This window comes from Macrotis lagotis, chromosome 5 (assembly GCF_037893015.1).
Source record: "Macrotis lagotis isolate mMagLag1 chromosome 5, bilby.v1.9.chrom.fasta, whole genome shotgun sequence".
In the NCBI taxonomy this organism is placed as follows: Eukaryota; Metazoa; Chordata; class Mammalia; order Peramelemorphia; family Peramelidae; genus Macrotis; species Macrotis lagotis.
The window spans coordinates 122,498,761-122,519,299 of record NC_133662.1 but is presented as its reverse complement, the minus strand read 5'-3'; the positions used below and the strand labels follow the sequence as shown (position 1 = coordinate 122,519,299).

The following is a 20,539-nucleotide window of genomic DNA, read 5'->3' as shown; positions in this document are numbered from 1 at the left end:
ATAAAAGGAAGTTGAAAGGTGGGGACAATATGGAGGAGGGTACCAACCTGGGCCATGTTGGAGGTTAGTCTAAGTAGTTCAAGTGGGGGATGAAGAGATGGCTAGCCTGGGAGACCTCTTTAAAAGGAAGCTAAGTTGTGCATTGTCAAAAGAGTAGGAATCCAAGACTGGAAATATAGTAGGTCCCTGGAAAATATCTTTTAAATTGATCTAAATGCAAGAGAACAGGGTGAGGCCTTCTTGACCTCCCTCAGTTTATAAACAGTAATCTGAATACAAATGACTTGACAGCAATACATTCAAGATTCCCAGACCAAATCAATCCTATTTCCACCATGGATGATCATATAATAGCTTCATTATCACGAGTGGGAAAGTGTTTCTAGGAAAATTAGCAACTTATTCTCCACCTTTCCCTTTTCTTCTTGTTCAGTCAATTCTGATTAAGGTCCACTAGGATTTCAATGAGAATCGTTGTATTTTCAGAATTGCTGTGGAATGACTAAAATGGATTTCCCGAATACATCACATTAAAATAGCTGGTCCAACAATCTATATGAACTAGGTGGCAGGGAGGAACAGGGAGCAGAATTCAACTCTGAAGGGACCAAAGAGGCAGAGCTGAAGAGTGGATGGATTGTAGCTATTAGAAAGTCATTGTGATAGGGGCAGCTAGGTGGCGCAGTGGATAAAGCACCGCCCCTGGTGTCAGGAGTACCTGGGTTCAAATCTGGTCTCAGACATTTAATAATTACCTAGCTGTGTGGCCTTGGGCAAGCCACTTAACCCCATTTGCCTTGCAAAAAAAAAGAACCTGAAAAGAAAGTCATTGTGAGTAAAATAATATGAAAATGCCTAATGTTTAGCAAACTACTAATTGAATCTATCTTTATAATCTTTAATGGAAGGAAAAAAAGTCAGTTTGATATTTCCCTTAATTTCCAAGTATTATATAGTTCTAATGATGGAGGTGAGAAGGATCTCTTCATTTCTCATTCTATACTATTATCTATCTGTTTTTGGGAAGTGAATTCTTCTGTATCATGTTTCATCACACATCAGATCCTTTTCTATTCTTCTCACTCCTACTGTGAATGTGCACTTATTTTAAATTTCTTAGAGGCCCTGGATAAAAATGGAAGGCAATTCAAAATATACATTCCTTTACCCCAAGTCATTAGCATATAGACCAAATGTTCATTAAATACCTATTATGTATAATGCACTGGGCTAGGCACTATTGATAAATATAGTACTTGGCCATGAAGGGCTTATAGTCATTTAGAAGGAATGAGACAAGTGACTAGAGAATATTAATACTGAGTAAATTATGCCATGATAATAAAAATTCCCAGAGTGGCTTGAGAGACTTGAGAAGAGAGGGGTTATTTCTGGCTGAAGTGATCAGAAAAAGTCTGAAGGAGACAGCAGCATCCAAGCTGGGCCTTAAAGAAGGATATAATTATTTTTAAATTTAATTTAATTTTTTTCTTTCATTAAATATTTTATTTGAGTTTTACAATTTCCCCCCCAATCTTACTATCCTCCCCCCACCCCCACACCCGGAAAGCAGTCTGTCAGTCTTTACTTTGTTTCCATTTTGTACATTGATCCAAATTGAGTGTGATGAGAGAGAAATCATATCCTTAAGGAAGAAACAAAAAGTATAAGAGATAACAAGATCAGACAATGAGAGGATATGATTTTTAATATGGATAGTTAGATGATTAAGTATTTAGAAAGCTGCCCCCAGGGGTAAGAAGTTCTAAGTTTAACTTCATCCTCATAACTAACCCCCTATACTAATCATTTACCCACTATTTTCCTGAGTTTCCTCATTTATAAAATGGGGATATTAACAATACCATTCTCCCAGGGTTGTTGGGGGAATAAAATGAGTTATACTTGTAGAATGTTTTAAAAACCTCAGAGGTCTAAATAATGATAGCTATTATTATTATTGAGTGGCAGTCTGCGGGGTTGGGGAGGTATGTAGAACTGAATAGAGATGCGAGTGAGGAGGATGAGAGAAGGAAAATTCAACAATCAAACTAGATTGAAGCTAAAAAAGACCACAATGTAGTGGGGAAAAGTTTGACTTGAAATCAGGAAAAACATGGATTAGAATCCTGCCTCTGACATTTATTTGTTATGTGAACATGAAAAAAATAATTTCATTTCTCTGATCCTGGTGATCCTTAACTATAAAGTGGGAAAGGGATAATAGTTTTTGTAGCATCTATTTTACATGACTGCTCTAATGATCAAATGAGATAAATGGTTTGATATAGCTTAGCTAGTTTTATAAATACTGATAAAAATAATAAATGCCAAATATTATTACTATCATTATGATGGATTCATATTATTAAATGTTGTTGTTGTTCGGTCATTTTCAGTTGCATTTGACTCTTCATGACGTCATTTGGCATTTTCTTGGCAGAGATACAGCAGTTTGCCATTTCCTTCTCTAACTCATTGACAGATGAGGAAACTAAGGCAGTGTTAAGGGACTTGCCCAGGATTGTGTGTGTGTGTGTGTTTGTGTGTGTGTGTGTATGAAGTCAGATGTGAGCTCAAAATTATGTCTTCATAATGCCAAACCCAGTTCCATCGTGCCACAGCCATAGCTGTCCTATATTATCATATACAATGTTGTTGTTCATGATGAGCATGATGGGATGATGATAAATTGGACTGGTCTAGCTAAGTAAGGAGTTTGCCTTTTTTCCTGTGGGGATAATTGTATATTAGGCAATGAGAAGCCACAGAGTACTGCTAAGCAATGAAGTGATATGATCAGATCTATGCACTAAGATAATCGTTCTGAGAACTACATCAAGAATGAACATGATTATAAAAGTCCAGGAAGGAGACAAGAGATTATGGACTAGGGACAATGGGAATAGAGAGGAGGGAATAGATGAAAGAAATATCATAGTGGTAGAATCGATAGAATTTGGCAACAAAATATACATATTTTTTCAAATATGATAAATGTAATGTAAATCTTAAATAAAATTTATTTCTGCCTTAGCCTTTCTTTAAATAAATGTGATATTTGTAGACATTCTGTTATTTTAGAAGATATGGATCCTTAATCATTCATTCCCTTAGGGAATTTATGAAATTTGTAGTGATATTCTCTTCAGGGTTTCAATCAGAATAATATGTGAAATCAGAAGCAATAGTGTGTCTTTCAGTATCCCGTTGTGATGCATTAAGTATGTTGGTATTTATTTTATTTAAGCGCCCCATTGTGCATGATGCTGTATTAGCTGTATATACCTGTTGTTTTCATCACCTCCCATTCATTTCTTAACTCCCTGTAATATGATGTCTGACCACCACTCAACTGAAGCTGCTTGCTTATAATAATTATTACTCAATCCAATGGTTTGTTCTCAGTGCTCATCTTTCATAATCTCTCTGCAGCATTTGTCACTGTTAATAACCCACTCCTGGACCCTCTCTCCTCTCTCAGATTTCACGGACCCTCATGATGTTCTTCCTATCTATCTCCTTGCTCCTTCTCAGTCTCTGTAAGTTTCATCATCTGAATCCCTTCCCTTGAGAGTGACTATGTCCCAAGGTTCACTCCCAGGACCTTGTCTCCTTGATAAACTCATAAGCTTCTATGAATTATATTGGATGATTTCCAAATCCAAATAATCAGTTGTCTTTTCTCTTTCCAGAGCTTTATGCCTATATTACCAGATGCCTGCTAGACAACTACACCTAAATGCTTCGAAACACAGTGTACAAATTGAAATTATTTGTCTTTGTCCCATAAACCTATCCCTTCTCCCAACTTTACATCTTCTGTGAAAAATAGTGTCATCCTTTTAAACGCCTAAGTTTGCAATCTTAAAGTAATCATTGATACTTTACTATCCTTTACTCTCATCCCAATATACATTTGGTTCCAAATGTTGAATCTGTCATCAAAACTTCTCTTCTTTCATTATGTGATGGATATTCTGTGCTATGAAGGTAAGCAAATACAGATGGATATACACACATACTTTCTTCTCAAGGATCTTATTAAGTAATGGGGGTGGGGGAAGAAGATGTGCATACAAACAACTGTGGAAGAGAGGGATGGCAACCAAAGAATCTAGTTAGACCTGTTGATAGGTACATGATAAGGTTTTGGGAATAGTCTTCAGGGGAAATATAAATATCAACTTAAATCTCACATTTTGATCTCTTTCTGCCTGTTTTCTTAGAAAGGGCCAATCCACCATCCTATTACTTCATTAATAATAAAGTGGGAATGGAAATTGAAAGTGAAATAAACCAGTTCAGTTTAGCTTCTAAAAATAAAACAGAAAAATAATTATCTAGCATAAATAGTGAAAAATTGAACTAGTCTTGATAAATGTATGGTTATACTAATGATAATAACAATTGGCATTAATATAGCACTGTCAAATTTTCCAACTGCTCTATATTCATGATCTCCATTGAGCCTTTCAGCAACCCGTGAGGAAGGCAGTAAAAATAACCGATCCTTTTGGCAGCAAGATTTAAGGATATTCTAAACCATGGAATGCCATAGCCTCACACAAGATTTTGCTCTATCAGTAACTGCCTCCCATTTCCTGCCCCCCCCAATCCCTTTGACTTTCTTTTGAGAGTTGTCTTTCCTCACTCATCTATATGTTTCTTAGCACAGTATCTGACACATAATAGGCACAATATTTTTTTAAAAAAATTGAATTGAGAGAGAAGGATGACTTGAGTAATATTTTTAGGGCAGAATTTACAATCTATATTCAGTGCAAATCTTGGTATTCCATGTAATAAAGGTATAAGCATTTCAAGTTTCTATGACTTCATTAGCTTTAGGATCTCTCAGTATGGAAACCTTTTCCATGGAGATAGATCTCAACCCTTTTGTGGCTTACATTAGTCTTAGGGAGTTTCCTAGGCAGGAAAAAAGTTTAGTCATTCTTGGAATTATGCAGCTAGTGTTACAGTTAAGATTTGAACCAAGATTTTCCTGCTTAACACTCTATCACATCATGGTGTATACTGATATTGTGAAAAAAAATTTAAAGGAATTAGGGGTCCTCTGAAAGATGAAATGTAAAACTACATATACACAGCAATTTTTCAAATTGGAAATAGGTTGAATTTCTTCTATTTTGCTCCCATATTTTTCCAATATCACTTTGTCCATGGGATATACTGTTTCTCCTTTGTTTCCTCGAATGTTTGTACTGGGATATATGTTTCATATTCATTTACTATATGTTTCATTTTCTAAGAGTGTTTTTGGTCAAATTACTTGAGAAATGATGGTTTAGGAATTACTAAGCAATTTTGATATTTATACAAAGTTAATTTAAAAACAAATTTTGAAGAGAATAGATGTTCTCATTTTAATAGATTCTCATTTTAAACATTAATGGTTTTTAAAATGCTGATTGATAATCCTTTAAGGCAAAAAATTAAGAAGCATCATGTAAGGTAACAATTTATCTGCTTGTCTTCTTGGAAACAAAATAAATGTGATCAAACTCAAGGGTAAGTGAATGTCTGATTAAAGATGAATACAATAGATATTAACAGAAATGTTTGAGTCTAATCTATAGTAGCAGATATAATTCTGAATTTGAGTAGGGAAAATATAGGTTCAAATCCTATCTGACACTTACAGTTTATTTGACTTTGATCAAATTACGTAATGTCCCTGAATCTCAGTTTTCTTATCTGTAAAATGGGGTTTATAATAACAACTACCTTGTGTGCTTGTTGTGAGGCTCAAATGATATAATGCATATAAACCACTTCAGAAATAATAATGCACTATACAGAAGTGAGAGATTATTATTGTCAATTATAATTAATTAGATTAATAATAACATTTTTCATTTTAAAATGCAGTTTCCTGGGATAAGTAATTGTCCTATTATTTTTTTCAGATTTAGTGTTCTGTGGACTGCAGCAACATGGAAAATAATTATCATAATTTGTAATCCAATCTCTTTACACACAGATACTTCATAATCTTAATACATATTAAATATACATGCCATTGTATACTTATTCACCTAGCACTTAATCCTTTGAAGACTGGTCAGTGTGGAAATTCAGATTAGCATGGTCAGCAGTTGACACAACAAAATAACCCCAGAAAATAGGAGTAGAGAAAGAGAGAAGGCTCTCACCTACCTGCACACTGGTCAGTGTGGTATACTGATAAGCTTTGACTACCAGGTAATTTGCTTCTAGGTCTATGATGCCTAGGATCATATATTTCCACCATCTTCGCCTTAAAATCGCCAGTAAGTTTTCTTCTCCTGAATCAAAAAGAGTTAAATAGAAATGAATTTGGGTTTCAGACCTTTTATGTATCACACATTTGAAAAGAATTATAATATTTTATAATGTTACATTTTCTGACCACACCAAATACCTAATGGAGGAAATGAATTAAAGTGTCAGGGATTCATAGTTTTAACTTAGTCCACACTCTTTCTTGTAAATATCAGTCCTCCAAATTAATTTTAGGCCTGAGAAGGATGAGACAGGTTATTAGTTTACCATGGAAAACATTTTCTCAGAAATGAATAGAAAAAAATTCATTACATCATCTTGAAATGGAATAAGAAGATTTATTAGAAAAGATACAAACTTTTCTATTGGGTAAAAAAATACAGTGAGATCCAACATCACTAGCAAGAATCACAGAAATGAAAGCTTTTTTGAGGGTCAAGATTTTCCCTCTCTCTTCTGACTTGGAATCTTTCCATACTAAACTGCCTCCTTTAGCTTGAAGCTTCCTTTCTGAACATAGCATACTAATGTGATTCTTATGGTTCTGACGGCCTCTTTGGAAGTGTAATTCCTGAGAGATGGAGAAAGAAGTTAAAGTGCTAGCTGAGGTCAACATAGCCACAGCAGGTACTTTGAGAACAGAATAGTGTAGTAGAAAGAACACTGAATGTGGAGTGATAAGATCAGGGTTTAAATTTGACCATGCCATTGACTGGCTATGTAATTCTGGGGGAAGGTACATTTTTCTGAATCTTTGTTTATTTCTTCTTCTTCTTCTTCTTCTTCTTCTTCTTCTTCTTCTTCGTAGTAGTAGTAGTAGTAGTAGTAGTAGTAGTAGTAGTAGTAGTAGTAGTAGTAGTAGTAAGGCAATGGGTTAAATAAAAAGTGTCTAAAGCTAGATTTGAATTTCGATCCTTTTGACTCCAGGGCTGGTGCTCTATTTATTGCATCACCTAGTTGCCCCTTTACTCATCTTTAAAGTGGAGAAAAATAACAGCTGATATTTTATATAGTTTTAATTTTTATGAAAATATTTTTACACATATTGTCTCTTTTGATCCTCACATTAACCCCACAGGAAAAGTTCTGTAGCTGTTCTTACTTCTGTTTTGCAGATGAAGAAGCATAGACTTAGAGGTTGGGACTTATCCACAGTCACCAAGCTAATCAAAGACCAGAGATCAGACCTTCCTAATTTAAAAACTGAACTCATTGTCTTTCCCTCAAATTCTCCAATTCTCTATCTTTTCCATTACTGTGGAAGGTACCATCATCCTCCTATTCACCCTGCTTGCAACCTTTATATCATTAGCTCTCTCTGTCTCTCTCCCTCTCTCCCTCATATCTGGCAATCAATTGATTGCCATGGGTATGTTGATTTTACCTTTATAACTTCACTTACATATGTACTTTCTCTCTGATACTGCCCCCACTTTGATACAGGTTTCTATCACTTCATACCTGGACTATTGCAATAGCCTACTTAGTTGGTCTTCCTGTTACATCTCTTCCCTTTCCATTTTTCACTCAACTGTCACACTAATTTTTCTAAAGTCATACACTACCCCCCCCATCCCTAGTTCAATCTATTCCAGTGTCTCCCTATTGCTTCCAGGATCAAACATTAAATACTGTTTGACTCTTAAAAGTCTTTCATATCTTTCCAATCTTTTTTCTTATACCTCATAACCTAATCTGCATTTCTGTGACACTAGTCTCTTTGTTTCTCACACTAGATAGCTCATCTACTGACTACAGGCAATTTTACTTGCAGTACTCTCCCCACACCACCAATACATGGAACTCTCTCTGTCTCTGTCTCTCTCCATCCTCTCTCTCTTTCTCTCTTCTTCTGCTTTCTGGATTTCTTAGCTATCTTCAAGTCTCAAATCATCTTCTAGAAGAAACCTTACCTCATTCCCCTTTAATATTAATGCCGTCCCTTTGTTGATTATCTCCGCTTTATTCAGTATACATACATGATAAGAGTTGTTTTATGTTGCTTCCCCAATGTGAGCTCCTTGGAGCAAAGATCTCTTTTGCTTTTCTTTGTATCTCAAATGCTTAGCAGAGACTATCCCATAGGTGCTTAAAAATAATTGCTGACTGATTGGTTGACTCCAAGGCTGGAACTTTTCCACCATCTTATCTCTAGTAATTCTCACCCTGCTTAGTTCAGAGGATCTTATGAGGATTAGATGAGGTAATGTTTATAAAGTGCTTTGTGAAATCATTAAACTCACAAGTATTAGAGCTAGAAGAGTTCTTGGGGGTCATTTAGTCCAGAGACCCTTAAGGAGTTCATGGATTTATGTCAGTTTCCATGAACTTGCATGAAAAGAATTACATATTCATAATATGTTGTATTTTATTTTTACTTAGAAATATATGAAAACAAAAAAAATCCATAGACTATCAGATGACCCTGAGGTCCATGACACAAAAAAATGGTTAAAAACTCCAATCTTGTGCCAATTAGCTTGGTGACTGTGGACAAATCCTAACCTCTAAGCTTATGTTTCTTCATCTGCCAGACAGAAAACTGAAGTCAATAAGGTAAAACAACTTAATAAAATTCACAGAGCTAATAAGTGGATTAATTGGAACTTGAACCCTAGACTTATGATTGTTAAGAGAGTCCTAATGCCACTATACCATCCTCCTCATTTTTTCCTCATCCTCATTAGAATATTCATATACATAAATCTAGAGAACCTCAGAGGTTTTCTCTCTTGCTCTTAATATACCATAAAGAAAATGAGGACTTAGGAAACTTAGGTCACAACAGTATAATGCATCAGAGTAAAGCATTAATGCTAAGATTTGAACTCAGGTCCTTGCCTACTGATTAGGATCAAAACTCTGCCACTGTGCTTACAAGCAAAGAAATAATCTGCACTTAAACAGACCTCCAGTTACAAAGGAAAATGGCAGTTTGTTGTGGTATTATGGTAGACAGTGACTGATTAAGGAGAGCTTTTGAACTGAGCAAGGTTTAAAAGGCCAGACTTCATATCTGTCTTCTAAAATGATGGTCTTTCTTAGAATAAAGTCACAACAAAACATGGAAATCCAATGTGTTTTTGGCAAGGGTGATTCTAAGCACAATGACTGAACAGTCAATAATTCTGTGACATGATAGACCCTTTAACATCCTTATATTTTCACATCTATATACATACATATGTATATATATATATATATATATATATTTCCCCACAATTACACATTAAAACAATTTTTACACATTTGTTTTTTCAAAGTTATCATTTCCAAATTCTATTCCTCCTTTCTACTTCCCTGAAATGTAAGCAGTCACATATAGGTTATTAATATTTAATTACATAAAATTTCCATATTTCCATCATTATTAAAAGGAGACTTGAATAAAAGGAAAAGAATGACAACAGAAAGTGAAAATAGCATGTTTCAGTCTATATTCAAATACTATCAATTCTGCCTCTGGAGATGTATAGTATATACTTCATCATTAGTCCTGTGGGATTATCTTGAATCATATAGTATTGATATGAATAGCTAAGTCATTCACAGTTCTTAATTGAAAAATATTCTTCTGGTTCTGTTCACTTCAGTTTGCATTAAATATTCAGATAAGTCTTTCCAGACTTTTCTGAGAATATCCTGATTGTCATTTTTTATAACACAATCATATTCCCTTAAAATCATGTACCACAGCTTATTTAGTCATCATAGTTTCAATAAAGAGAGCACATTTGCCAGGGAAATGAATTTGTCCTATGGACCAAGTTCAGGAATTCCTGATTCATCTTCAATCTGTTTCATGACCAATTTTAGGATGATATCCACCCAAATCATGGTGAACAAGATGAAATAAAAATCTATCATGAATCTGCAACTCAAATAAAATAAAAGAAAATCTATTCCCAAATATGTGACCAAAATCAAAGCACCAGTTTTCTTGGTTTCAAGTTTGATGAGAAAGAAAAATGAACAAATCAATTCATATTTAAAATAGAACTGAAAAAATACTCCACAGAGATTCAAATCTACTTTCTCTTCAATTCAATAAACATTTATTGAATTTATTGAATTCTATTTTGTGTGAAGTCCTATGCTGCATCAATATATGGAGAACAACTCTGGGATTTGAAAATATTTGCTTTGTCTTATTGTGAACAAGTCTGATCAAAATAAAATAAAATAATAAGAATAAATCTTGAAAAATTTCCTGGTATTTGGAAAATTTACATATTTTAGAGAAAATTTAGAAATATTTTGGTCTCTTTGAGCGTTTCAAAGGATAATTTATGGATTTGGATATTATCATCTTTAGTATATAGCTCTTTAGACACCAAAAAAATAACTTTTGGAGTAATTACATATATGGTTAATAAATGTGTTGAACTGAATGTGAACATTTTATTAGCTTAATATAGTGACTGACATCTTAAGATTTGTCAACCCCACCAGTCTTCCTATCCTTCCACCCCCACCAAACCAGGGAAAGACTTTCTAGTCAATATACGTTTACAGGGGTGGCTAGTTGGCGTAGTGGATAAAACACCAGCCTTGGAGTCAGGAGTACCTGGGTTCAAATCAGGTCTCAGACACTTAATGATTACCTAGCTGTGTGGCCTTGGGCAAGCCACTTAATCCCATTTGCCTTGCAAAAAAAAAACCTAAAAAAATATACATTTAGCAGACAGGAGCTGAGATGGCTAGGGACAGGGAACAATGTCTAGCAGGGAATCTTAGTGCAATTTCATCATGAAAAGTAAATGACCCTTAGTGGGAGAGATATGGAGAATAAAAAGGCGAGGTTAAGATACAGACCCATAGAGCTTTGAAATCACCAGAAAACACTGTTGGCTCTTCAACATTAGAATCATACATTATTCCCTCCACACATAAATCCTGGCCACATAGATATTCTACATATTTACCTTTCCATGAATATGCTCTGGCTATGTGTGATTTCTTAACATAACTACTTTGTCCAATAATGGAATGTGGATTTATTGCTGAGTGTGATTCAAGTTTATGAGACAAATGGTTCAATACTAATTTCTTTTATAAGCTATTTTATTAATACTTTATTCTGAACAAATTGTTTTGACTAAATAATAAAAGTAAACACATTGGGGGCATGTGAAGTTGAGTGGATGCAAACCTATAGAATACCTTTAGGGGATAATATGTGAAGTCTTCATTATAGATTTATTTATTCAACATATGATAGCACTGGTTCTGAAAGAAAACAAACCAATGAATGCATATGAAAGGTTGAACACAGAAAATAAAATAAATCAATGATATATTAAATCCCAAAGCTGAGAGTAAAAAAAAAAGATGCTCATTATAAAATTGCCATTAGTCTGATTAATTTATGTAATAATCTGAATATAAAGTTTGCTAAAGTAGCATACTTTGATTATATCCCAAAAGACAAGTGAAGAAATTATGCTTCCAAATGTTCTCAACTCTTGTCAATCAACAGAAAACATTATATAGACCCAAAGGAATGATTAATTTTCCTTTCTGTTCTACTAAAGATGGAGCCTGCAGTGTGTGAAAAGCCCAAACACATGTTCTTACATTCCTTTTTCACTTAATGCACCTGAAATATGCAGTGCACTCATGTAACAGTATAAGCCTGGGAGGAGACAGAACATCTTTAATTTCATTATAATTATGAAAAGGAATGTTTTGTTGTTTTTTTAAGTATTACTGGGGACTTAACTGTATGGTTCCCATTAATATAGAAACATACTGGGTCATTAACACCTTCCCAGGTATTTAAAATCATTTCTAAAAACTACAACTAAAAAATGCTTCTTGAGTCCACCATAATGGAATTAGTGGAAGTATCAACATAATAGTGGGGAAGTTCCTAAAATTTTGTGGAGGGAAAAAAATGAGATTGTTTTTTTCTTGAGGAAACACAATTGAAGAAAGGACCAAACCCAAAGATGGAAGATAAGGTTATAGGTTAGAATTTCAAAGGCATTCTTTTAAGAAGGGTAATAAAACATTTAATCTTTCAAAAATATTCATATATTAATTCATTCAAAAATATTTATGCAACACTTGTACTATATTAGATACTATGTTGGATGCTGCAGGAGATAGGCTGACATCTCTGTTCACAAGGACAGAGAAAATAAGACAAGACTAGTATATAAATAATTAGATTATGTAGAAGAACGTAATTTGTATAGTAAAGGAGCTATAGACAAAGGGTTAAGGGGAGAGACAACATATAGGTAGGGAATCAAGAAAATTTTCATTGACTATTTGAACCATTTTTTAAAAAAGGCAACACTTGAATTAATGAATCAACAAACATTTATTATGTACTTCTACTATGTAGAAGACACTATAATAAGCACTAGGGATGTTAAAAAAACAACAAAAAAAGACAAAAAAAAGTTTTTGCCTTAAATGTGATATTCAACAGTGGGGGGAGGTACAAACAATGCTCTCATAGAGAAAGCTATGCCTGAGGGGTGGCTAGGTGGCACAGTGGGTAGAGCACCGGCCCCGGAGTCAGGAGTACCTGAGTTCAAATCCGACCTCAGACACTTAATGATTACCTAGCGGTGTGGCCTTCGGCCATGCCACTTAACCCCACTTCCTTGCAAAAATCTTTTTAAGAGAGAGAGAGAGAGAGAGAGAGAGAGAGAGAGAGAGAGAGAGAGAGAGAGAGAGAAAGCAATTCCTGGATTGAGTTTTTTCTCTTTTCTTTTCTTTTTTTTTTTTGTTTAGTTTTTGCAAGGCAGTGGGTTAAGTGGCTTGCCCAAGGCCACACCGCTAGGTAATCATTAATCATTAAGTGTCTGAGGCCGGATTTGAACTCAGGTACACCTGACTCCAGGGTCAATGCTCTATCCACTGCACCACCTAGCCACCTAGCCACCCAGCCACCTAGCCACCCCTTGGATTGAGTTTTGAATGAAACCTAGGATCCTAAGAGTCTAAATGAGGGTGAGGAATGCATTTCAGACTAGTGAAGGTATGGAGACAGGATTGTGTGTTAAGTATAAGAATTAGCTAAGGTTGGTTGGGCTGTACTATAGACAGAGCAAGAAGAAATAATGATTAGCTTGAAAAAGTAGGTGGGAGCTAGGTTGAGAAGGGTTATAAATGCCAGGGCAAAGTGCTTATATTTTCTTGACAGAGAAGTTGGATTTTAACAAATGGAATTGGATGGGGAAAGCATTCCAAATACAGAGAAAACATGAGAACAAGTAGAAAAGAAGAGTCAGGAGTCTTGTTGAAGAACAGAAAATTATTCCATTTTTCTAAAGTTGAGTTCAGACCGAGGAATAGTGAGAAAACAGATGCAGAAAAGCAGGCTGAGGTTACAGTGTGAAGGGTCTAGGAATCAAGCTAAAGAGTTTGGATTTGGGGGGGGCAGAGCCAAGATGGCGACAAGAAGGGATCAAGTCTTAGGCGCTCTCTGATAAAACGTGAAACTAAGGACTCTAACTAAACTTTTGAGAGACAGAACCCACAAAGGGACCCATTGAGGCAGTTCTACTCAAGGTAACCTGGAAAAGAGCAGGAAGGCTCTGCTCCCTGGGTCGGAGGGGCTGCCCGGCAGAGCTAAAGAACTTCAGCCTCCCGGAGGCAGCCCCAGGGCTCTGAGAGCCACGGCTCACAGCAGTGGGGGAGTCTCCTGAGCTGCACCCCGGGGAGCACCGGGCACAAAGTGGGGGAAAAGTGGGGGACCTCTGCCAGAGCCAGCACGTGGAGCCCAGCCCTCAGGGCACACAGCCAGCAGCTTGGTCTTTCAGCAGCCCAGAGCCAGGAACAGAAGCAGGCGGAGCCGGTAAGCAGGAGCCTCCAGGGCATGAGCCCATTGAGCTGAGGGAGGGGAGTGAAGAGAGGGAGAGAGAGAGAGAGAGAGACTGCCAAGCTCTGTCCTCTGCCTCTGGAACAGGACTCTGGGGCTCTGACCACATTCAGATCCTGATCTCAGTCTAGGCCCCCCCATAGAACAACAGGGCCCCCCCCACCTCAGCCCCGTGGCAGAGGGGGGCACTTATAGTCATTCACAGATCAGGAGGGAGGACAGAACCTCACACACTGACACCCTTGTGGGAGTGTCCCAAAAGAAATAAGAGGAAGACCATTGAGAAATATTTTGCAAATGAGCCCAAGAAGGATCAAAATACTCAGTCTGAAGATGAGGAGGTACAAGCTCCTGCATCTAAAGACTCCAAACAAAACAGAAATTGGGTTCAGGCTATGACAGAGCTCAAAAAAGACTTTGAAAATCAAATGAAGGAGTTGGCAGAAAAACTGGGAAAAGAAAGGAGAGAGATGCAGGAAAAACATGAAAATGAAGTCAGCAGCCTAGTCAAGGAAATCCAAAAAAATGCTGAAGAAAATAGCATGCTAAAAACCAGCTTAGGTCAAATGGATAAAACAGTTCAAAAAGTTGAGGAGAAGAATGCCTTAAAAAGCAAAATTGGCCAGATGGAAAAAGAGATAAGAAAACTCTGAGGAGAACAAATCCTTCAGACAAAGAATAGAATTCAGGGAGATTGATGAATTTATCAGAAATCAGGAATCAATACTTCAAAACTAAAAAAAATGAAAAATTAGAAGAAAATGTGAAATATCTCACTGAAAAAACAACTGATATGTAAAACAGACTTAGGAAAGATAATTTCAAAATTATTGGAATACCTAAAATTCATGATCAGGAAAAGAGCCTTGACATCATTTTCAAAGAATTACTACAGGAAAATTGCCCTGATATTCTAGAAGCAGAGGGCAAAATAGAAATGGAGAGAATCTACCGATCCCCCCCCCCCCCAGAAAGAGATCCCCAAAAACTAACTCCTAGGAATATTATAGCCAAGTTCCAGAACTTCCAAGTCAAAGAGAAAATATTACAAGCAGCCAGAAGGACACAGTTCAAATATCGTGGAGCTGCAGTCAGGATCACACAGGACTTAGCAGCAACTACATTGGAAGCTCCTAGGGCTTGGAATATAATATACCGGAAGGCAAAAGAGCTTAGAATGCAGCCAAGAATGAACTACCCAGCAAGGTTGAATGTCCTCTTCCAGGGAAAAAGATGGACTTTCAATGAACCAGGGGAATTTCAAATGTTCCTTTTGGAATGGCCAGAGCTGAACAGAAGGTTTGATCTTCAGATACAGGACTCAGGTGAAGCACGGAGATTGGAGGAGAGGGGGGAAATATGAGGGACTTAATGAGGATGAACTGCATGTATTCCTGCATAGAAAAATGACACTGATAATACTCATATGAACCTCCTCAGTTAATAGAGCAGGTAGAGGGAGCTTTTATAGTTGAAGCACAGGAGAAAGCTGAATTCGAAGATAAAATATGGTGTAAAAATGGAGTCAATAGGAAAAAAAAAGGGAAATGGAATGGGAGAAAGAAAAAGGAGAGGGGGAATAGGCCAAGATATTTCATCTAATAAGATTTTTTTTATTATTACAATGAGCTATTGCAATGATATGGAAGGGGGGAGGCAAGGGGGAAAGAGGGAACCTCTGCTCTCATCAGAGGTGGCTAGGAGAGGAAACAGCATATGTACTCAATGGGGTATAGGCATCTGGAGTAGGAGGGGGGAGCAGGGGGAAGGGGTGGGGATGTGAATAAAGGAGGAGAGAATGCACCATGGGGGGAGAGTGATCAGATATAACACATTTTCTCTTTTACTTCTTGCAAGGGGCTTGGATTGGATGGCCTGTCCAGGACCACAGGGCCAGGTGGATTCTGGGCCTAAGGGGTGGTATGGGGGCTCAGGGCTTCTTGGCCCCAGGACCAGGGATCTGTCTGCTGCACCAGTCAGTGACTCTACAGCAGAGTCAGAGTGAAAGGAGAGAGAAAATATAGTACATGGTAGTGGAGAAATAAGAAAGGAGGGAGTTGTGATCAGCAATGGCAACGTTGGAAAAATATAGAAGTAACTTTTGCAATGGACTTACCATAAAGAATACGATCCACCCATGACAGAGTTGTTGGTGTTGGAACAAAGACTGAAGCACATTTTTTATTATTATTATTTGGGGGAGAGTGCAGGGCAAATAGGGCTGGGTGACCTGCCTGGGGCCACATAGCAGGGTGATCTTTGGGTGTCTGGGGCCAGATTTGGATCCTGGTGCTCCTGACTCAAGGGCCAATGCTCTGTCTGCCACCCAGCCACCCCTACTATTATTACTATTTTATTTTATTTTGGGTCTTTTTTTCTTCTTTTGGGTTTTTGCAGGGCAGTGGGGATTAGGTGGCTTGCATGTCACATGGATGGGTGATTGTTGTGTCTATGGGGCTGGATGTGGGCTCGGAGGCTCGTGGTTCCAGGGCTGGTGCTTCGTCCATTGCGCCACCTGGCCATACCTACAATTATTACTATTTTTTTTTAATTTTAATTTTTTTTCTCTCCCCTTTACTTTATTGCCCAAGCAAGTCTATATTCATGGGGGAAGGGGTATTTTGTTTACTCTTAAACAAGAATATTTTATTAATGTAAAAAAAAATTTGTACAAAATGAGAATTAAAAAATAAAATTAAAAAAAGGAGTTTGGATTTGATTTTATGGATATGGAGTCAGTGAAGGCTTTATTTGAGCAGGATGGCAGCAAAGGGAAAAGAAAGGATGATCTAGAAAGTCATTCCAATGGTAAAATAGGAAGAATTACAAAAATATGCAATAAATTATGATTTAAAATTTCTTTTGGTTTTCCAGGGACAAAAATTTTCCACATGCAATGCACTGGTCATTAGAACAGCAACAAATTGGTAACAGTTTCAACCACAGGATTCACATTTCATTTGCCTGTCTATCTGATGTGCAATGAAGCAGTTGGTGCACTTTTACATGGGCAGGCAGGCTTTGCATCCTACATGTTTTGCTGAGCCATTAACACTACCCTAAGCTCTGTGACTATCTATTTGTCCAAATACATGATGGGTGAGGGTGAAGTGGGAAAGTGTATTTGTGAGTGGGTGATGAGAGAGACAATGTTATGCTTTAGATTATAGAGTACCTCCTAGCAGGTAAAACTTGATGTCAAACTTTTTTTTTTAAATTTCTTAAATCTAACTTTAAAAAAAAATGAATGTTATAGTTGAATGAAAAAGAAATACCATTTCAGGATTTCTTTGGTTGCTATGATGGTGTTTGAAGATGACTTAACTTTTGAAAGCTTATTGGATGTATTGCTATATGCTATGTTATTAATGAAAGTGATACCAATCCTAGTGCCTACTATGGTAACATTTATTCAGGGGACATCCAATAACTCATTGTTAAATGAAGGGAAGAAGGGAAGGAGGTTTTTTTTTTGTTGTTGTTTTTAGCATGAAATCTGTAAGGCCACATTCCATCCAAAATCAAGGGTCAGGGTCATGAAAGGACTCCCAATAACACTGGCTCATACTGTTCTTTTTAACACTATGAGGTCACCAGGGGTCATCTGAATAGAGAAGAATACTGCAAGACTGTACTAGCCAAGGTGCCCGATTATTTCTTTGTCCACATTTTCAAGGAGGATTCTCTCTCATAAAAGGATGCTTCAGAGGCAGCTAGGTGGCACAGCGAATAGAATACTGGCCCTGGAATCAGGAGTACCTGAGTTCAAATCAGGCCTTGGACACTTAATAATTACCTAGCTGTGTGGCCTTGGGCAAGCCACTTAACCTCCATTGCCCTGCAAAAACCTAAAAAAAAATAAAATAAAAGGTTGCTTCATATTTATTCCAACTTTGTGCATAACCAGAGGCAAGCATACACTTCACTAAGGGTCACCAGTGTGAGAGAGACACCATCACAAGTCAGTTAAGGTGTTTGGTTTCAATAGATACTTTCATTGTGGCTAAAAATTCAGTCTATTTTCTAGAACATCGAAGGAAATGCTTAAATGTTAAGGGATAACTCTGAAAAAGGTAACTGATGATGGTGTAGACTTGGAATTTCAAGTTTTTCAAAAGCTGAAAATTCAGTGATGCTATTTGTATGAGAGAAGTGAATCTCTGTCTCTTTGTCTCTATTTCTCTCTGTCTTTCTGTCTCTCTGTCTCTGTCTCTCTCCTCTCTCTCTCTCTCTCTCTCTCTCTCTCTCTCTCTCTCTCTCTCTCTCTCTCTTTCTCTTTCTCCATTAGAAAGTAAGTCAATAAAAACAAAAGAATCCGGCCAACCCAAAGTCAAAAGCAGAATGCTGTGAAGGCTAAATAAGGAAGAGTAATATTTGGGGATTATACTCAAGGACTCAATAATATAAACGGGAGAGAATGTCCTTTTAACTGAAAATAAGTTAGACTGCAACATTTTAGGGTATTTTTTTTAAAAAGGCTTTCTGATCATTGATTCTGATTTGTTACTGGGTGTCAACAATCTTGCTTTATAGAAAAATATGATTTAAAAAGGTGCCCTAGAAGTAAAATAATTTAAAAAAAAGACAAAATCCAATTTAAACTCTTAAGTTGTATAAGATCCAACAAATTTCAGGTACTAAGACTTTTCCAAGCAGTCATTGGACTTATTCCTATTATGGAAAATTCAGAGTTACAAATAGAATAGGGGTAGTGTGGGAAGGGGGAGGGACGTTCATCAGAAGAACTAAGTGTTGGGCAAATGAACCTCAGGAATATTTAAGATTTCTATGCAGCAGCACTCCTGGAAAGAGACAGAGAAAAGGGGTTGGGGAATATGCTGCACAGCTTCTGAATTAAGAAAAAGAGGGGAATTGTTGGATGTCTTTGATAATGGTCGATGCATTTGCCAGCAATGGAATAAGGAGGGGAGGAAATACTACCGAGAAGATGCTATAGCGGTTAAATATTTTGCCCTAGGGCAAAGCATAGCTGTCCTGTTCTAATTTTGGGGAAACCTGAAATTATAGCTTGTTGCTTTGGCAACGACCACTGCTTTTTGCTTCGGTCAGTAATAAATGCTTTTTGAAAGCAATCTTAGAATGAAATGAACTTATTGGGATATACTCTGAATTCTATACATGAAGAATTTTTCTTATCTATTTCTCTTAAGTCTCCTTAACTTCTTTTTCTCACCTACTAAATGTAGGTTGCTCAATCTTTAGTTCTTAATATAGGATAAAAAAGATTTTTGTAAGGAATTTGATATCCTTGATCATAAATTTGGATTAGATAATAAAAGTTAGGTAGATTCAGAACTGGTTGAATGAGTGAATCTAAAATGTGGTTATTAATGAAGTGATGTCATTTGGAAGGAATGTCTCTAGCAGAGTACCACAAGGACCTATCATTGAGTGCTCAACAATTTTACCAGTCTTGGATAATGGTATCAATGTAAGGGAGCTGGTAGAGATAATCAGCTTATTGAATGTCAGAATTAGGATGCCACAAGATCTTGATGGGTTAAAGCAAAAAAATCTAACAAAATTAAATATAGTGGGGATAATTGTAAAATTCTCTATTTTCATTCAAGTACAGTGTGGAGGCAGGGGATGGATTTGACTTGACAATAGTTCATACTAAAAGGTTAAGGAATTTAGGAATTCTGTGCTCCTCCCCCTTTTCCCCACCCACCTTTTAGCAAAAATCAGGATGTTTATTATCCAAAATGCCCAGGTTGAATCTGGAAGTTTGAGTTACACCAGAGTTGAAAGGAATCAGAGTTTATAACTGGGAAGTTTATTTAAGAAAATATTAAAGTTATTAAATATGACAGTAATCTTGTGTTTAGCACTGTATATTATGTTCAAAATATCTATTGAATTGAAAGAAAACCCACGGTTATCTACAACATATATATATATATGTATATATAAAACACATCTGGATAATACTAATTCAAAATAAGATGTCAAAAAGAAGTTAAAAATACAATAATTATTCTAGCCTAATTTCCCTAATAGAAGTGTCTGAAACATAGTAAGTGCTTAATGTTAGTTCCTGTAAAAAGCAACATAGCATAATTATAGTTTGGGTCAGAAAGAACTGGGTTCAAGTATTGAACCCATGTTCTGGCATCAAATAGTTATATGATCATGGACAAGTAACTGATCTTTCTCAATCTGTTTATCTCAAATCTATCAACTATGGCAATTCACATCAGAGGACAGTTTTCTCACCAGAAGTTTTCTACATCAAAACTTTGGGCCAAATTGTTTTTATGTATGTATATGCATGTATAAATATGTATATATTATATATATTACAATTTATTAACATGTTATATGTTCATATATCTTAGAAAGTCAGTGTGACATATGTCAGCGTGACATAATATATACATATGTACTATATATTTT

At 36.4% G+C, this 20,539-nt stretch overlaps 1 protein-coding gene across 1 annotated transcript in view; it reads right to left on the bottom strand.

Moving 5' to 3' along the window:
* Positions 1-20,539, bottom strand: part of SLC35F1 (solute carrier family 35 member F1) — a 538,040-nt gene that overhangs the window by 102,147 nt on the left and 415,354 nt on the right. Inside the window, exon 3 of the mRNA XM_074187448.1 lies at positions 6,181-6,308. Coding sequence (XP_074043549.1) covers positions 6,181-6,308 — 128 coding nt within the window. The remainder of the gene's footprint in view (positions 1-6,180; positions 6,309-20,539) is intronic.